The sequence below is a fragment of the Ornithodoros turicata genome, unplaced genomic scaffold (assembly GCF_037126465.1).
Source record: "Ornithodoros turicata isolate Travis unplaced genomic scaffold, ASM3712646v1 Chromosome14, whole genome shotgun sequence".
NCBI classification, from domain to species: Eukaryota; Metazoa; Arthropoda; class Arachnida; order Ixodida; family Argasidae; genus Ornithodoros; species Ornithodoros turicata.
In genome coordinates this window covers 4,001,425-4,005,453 of record NW_026999314.1, presented here as the reverse complement: position 1 = coordinate 4,005,453, position 4,029 = coordinate 4,001,425, and the positions used below count along the sequence as shown (strand labels likewise).

Below are 4,029 nucleotides of genomic sequence, written 5' to 3'. Positions count from 1 at the left end.
TAGTATCCGCGTTACTAGAAAGTGTCACATGTGAATACGGGCGACGTGCCGGAAAAAAACAAAGCAGCCCCAGACTTGGCGGCAGACGACAGCGTCCTTCAAAGCGGATTAGCCAGATTCCACCTTGCGTCACGCGATGTTGTTGGCGCTGGCGCTTTCGAAGATCAAAACGAAACCGGATCTTTTAAATTCGATTCCTCATCGCCCGGTCCGTTTTGGAAGGAGAAAATTTGGCAAATAGCTCGGTGGTAGTGTACCGAACACGTTGGTATTGGATTCGTAACCACGGTTCCGGATGCGACAGTCCCTTTAACAGTGAGGTCCTGCCCATTCAGCTTAAGAGTAGGTGAAGGAAGCATTCCTATGACCCTAGAGAAGTGAACACAGACAGTTTTCTCGTGCGAGAACTTAAACCCATTTTCGAGGGACCATGTGGTAAGCTTGTTTAGAGCTAGCTGCATCTGACGCTCGCATATTGCTAGATTTGTAGAAGAACATGATATTTGAATGTCATCTGCGTATAAGGAGCATGACATGGAACGAGGAATTACATTGGCTACTGAATTGATTTTCACAAGGAAGAGAGTAAAACTCAGGACAGATCCCTGTGGCACTCCATTCTCTTGAACCAGAACACCAGATAGCGTCGTTCCAAGTCGTACTTGGAATGTCCTGTTTTGTAGGAAGTTCATGACGCATCTGAGTATGCGCCCCCTGTTCCCAAAAGAGTACAGATCTTGTAGGATACCATACCGCCAAGCGGTATCGTATGCCTTCTCAAGATCAAAGAAAACAGAGAGGCACTGTTGTCTTCGGACGAAAGCTTCACGTATCATTGTTTCTACTCGAACCAGGTGGTCCGTTGTGGACCGCCCGGCACGAAAACCACACTGAAGTTCGGAGAGACATTTGTTTTCCGCTAGAAAATGGACGAGCCGACCATTGACCATACGCTCAAATGTTTTGCCGATGCAGCTTGTGAGAGCGATAGGTCGATAGCTAGTTGGATTTGAAGGGTCTTTTCCAGGTTTTAACAGTGGAACAACGGTGGCAGCTTTCCATGCGGATGGTAATGTGCTGTCTGCCCAGATTCGGTTGAAGAAACGAAGCAAGCATTCTTTCGATGTTTCGGACAAGTGCTGAAGCATGGAATATGTCACTCGGTCTGCACCAGGTGAGGTAGCCTTTGCTGAAGATAATGACCTCTGCAGCTCTATCATAGTAAACGGCTGATTATATCCATGGTCGTCCCCGCCACTCATTCGAATTGTCTTCTTTTCTGCAGTGTCTTTGATCTTAAGAAAGTTTTTACTATAATGAGATGAGTCAGAAATTCTTTGCAAATACTCCCCAAGCGCATTCGCCTGCTCTTCTAGGCTTTCACATACCTGACCGTTAACTTCTAAAAGAGGGACGGAATGACTGATGTGTTCTCCTCTGATTTTGCGAAGTCTGTCCCATACCACTTTGGATGGGGTGTTACAAGACAGAGACGATACAAAGGCGTGCCAAGAGGACCGCTTAGCTTGTTTGCGTGTCCACCTGGCTTTTGCTCTTGCCTTTTTAAAAAGTAGGAGATTTTGTGATGTGGGGTACCTCCGAAATGTGCCCCATGCCCGATTTTGCAGTTTGCGAGTTTCCTCGCATTCACTGTTCCACCAGGGTTTAGGTCGCTTTGGGAGACGACCAGAAGCCTGGGGAATGAATTGCGTTGCTGCATCGAGGATGATGTTACTAATAAGATTGCTAGCTTCCTCGATCGTCACCGTATCAATAGGAATCAGAGAAAGGTCACATTTTTCAGAAAACTGATTTCAGTCGGCTATTTCAAATTTCCACCTGGGAGGGCGTGTCGTCAGAGTGTCGACTAGAGTAAGGTATTTTAACACCACTGGGAAGTGGTCACTTCCAAGTGGGTTTTGTTTTACAGTCCATTCTATCTCCTGAAACAAGGATGGACTGCAAAAAGACAGGCCTAAGGCTGAGAGAGTCTGACTTGAAGAATGTATGTATGTAGGTGCCCCTGTGTTTAAAAGACAGATGGATGTTGATAATAAAACTTTCTCTAACATTTTCCCTCGAGTGTCAGTTCTTGTACTGCCCCAAAGTGGATTATGAGCATTAAAGTCACCTAGAACTATAAAAGGACTTGGAAGTTGGCTGCATAAATCTTCTAATTCTTTTTGTGTAATAGTGTCTGATGGCGGCAAGTATACCGAGCAGATGGTGACGATCCTGTCTAAACACACCTGCACAGCTACAGCTTCCAAGTTTGTAACTAGGTGAATTGCTTTGTTGGGAGAGATCGTCGTGTGATGATCGCTACACCACCAGATGCTCGGGTGGCGTCACTTCGATCTCTACGAAATATGTTGTGTCTACGCAGTGTATTTTGTGTTTGGTTGTTCAAATATGTTTCCTGACGACAAAAACATGTAGCATTATACGTCTCGAAGAGATCGTTCACATCATCTAAGTTAGAAAGGAACCCACGACAATTCCATTGGAGGATCGTGTGCTGCATAATAGTTGCAGTACTAAGAAGTAGTAGTAAGTGTGTCAGAAACTTTTGCCGACTTTGAAAAGCTTTCATTACCTATTTTTTGTTGGAGGTGTGACCCGCGGCCTTGTGGGTTTCTTCCGCGCAGCCGCAAGCTCCTTGTCAGATATGTCAGGGAGTGACCCACTCCCACACAGACTAGCTCTATTCTTTTGGAGGACTTGGGAGCTCGTGCTCGCGAAGGAGCGCTCAGAGCTCGTCTCATCCTCGCAGTCCATGGATGTGGTCTCCGTGGACTGTGAGGACAGAAGTGGCGTCGGTGTTAGGGACGCCACTGGGGTTTCGGGGACTGGAGGTGGACGTGCACCTCCCTGGACTTCTTTTGTGGTTGTCTCTATCAGCAGTGATTGCTCGGTCTGTGTGAACTGTGTTACTAGTTTTACTTTCTGTTTTACGGCTGTGGCAAAGGATTTTTCGAAAAAGATGGGAGCTACTTTTTTTCTGGCTTCTGGGTAACTGATGTTCTGTGTAACCTTAACGTGCAGGACTTCTTTTTCATATTTCCACTTTGTACATGACCTCGAGTAGGATGGGTGGTTGGAAGAACAATTGACACAGCAGTCTGGCCCTTTGCATTCTTTGGTCTCATGGTCACTCTTTCCACACCGTGCACAACAAGCAGAGCCGCGGCACCCGTCTGCAGCATGTCCAAACCTGTTGCACCGAAAACAGCGCAACGGGTTCGGAATGTAAGGTCGGACATCTACTGACAGGTAGCCTACTTTTAGTTTTGTTGGAAGTGTGGGCCTGTCAAAGGTCAGTACTATGTTTCGTGTGATGATGTACTCCCCATTTTTACGGATTTTGATTTTGCGTACATCAACGACATCCTGGTCCCTGAGCTCCATCAAGATTTCTTCAGGTGGCACGTCAACCAGCTCAAAGACTGAGATGACACCCCTGCAAGTGTTTAGTGTTTTATGCATCGAAGCTGCAATCTTTACTCCCATCATTTCATCAGCATTTAATATGCAGTTGCAGTCTTTCTCATTCGCGCATTTTATGAGCAAGTCACCAGATCTGATACGTTTTATTTCAGTGATATTTTTAGACAGGGACGCCACCGCTTTTTCAATAAAAAATGGTGATATCCTTCCTAGTGGTACGTTTTTCTCTTTTTCAGGGTCTGCACTAGACAGTACTATATACTTGGCAATGAACTGTTTATATGAACTTTGTGAAACTTCGGTCCGTGGTCGCTTTGCGGCCACGATCTCAAGAGGAGAAGAAAATTTCCCCATACAGGTTTGTTGAAACGGGTATTCCAAAGAGTCGCCCGTACTTCATACTCATATATACGGGAAGGTCCCGGAGTTTCGACAACCCATCGGCCGGAGCTTGACCAAGACCCCGACCGCCACCGTTCAAGGCTTCTACCCTTCGCCTTTCATCCCCTCGGCACGGTACGGATAACACCTTGGGACTGGGGGCTAGGGTCCGTGGTGGCGCCACTCACCAAACACCAGCCG

General features: G+C 46.6%; 1 protein-coding gene across 1 annotated transcript; it reads right to left on the bottom strand.

The window, feature by feature from the left end:
- Positions 1 to 2,592: 2,592 nt before the first annotated feature.
- Positions 2,593 to 3,510, bottom strand: LOC135372325 (uncharacterized). Its single transcript, XM_064605965.1, has one exon. The coding sequence runs from the start codon at positions 3,508 to 3,510 to the stop codon at positions 2,593 to 2,595; it is 918 nt and encodes a 305-aa protein (XP_064462035.1).
- Positions 3,511 to 4,029: the final 519 nt, after the last annotated feature.

Coding starts and splice junctions, on each gene's coding strand:
- LOC135372325 (XM_064605965.1), bottom strand. CDS start 3,510: ATGGGAGTAAAGATTGCAGCTTCGATGCATAAAACACTAAACACTTGC.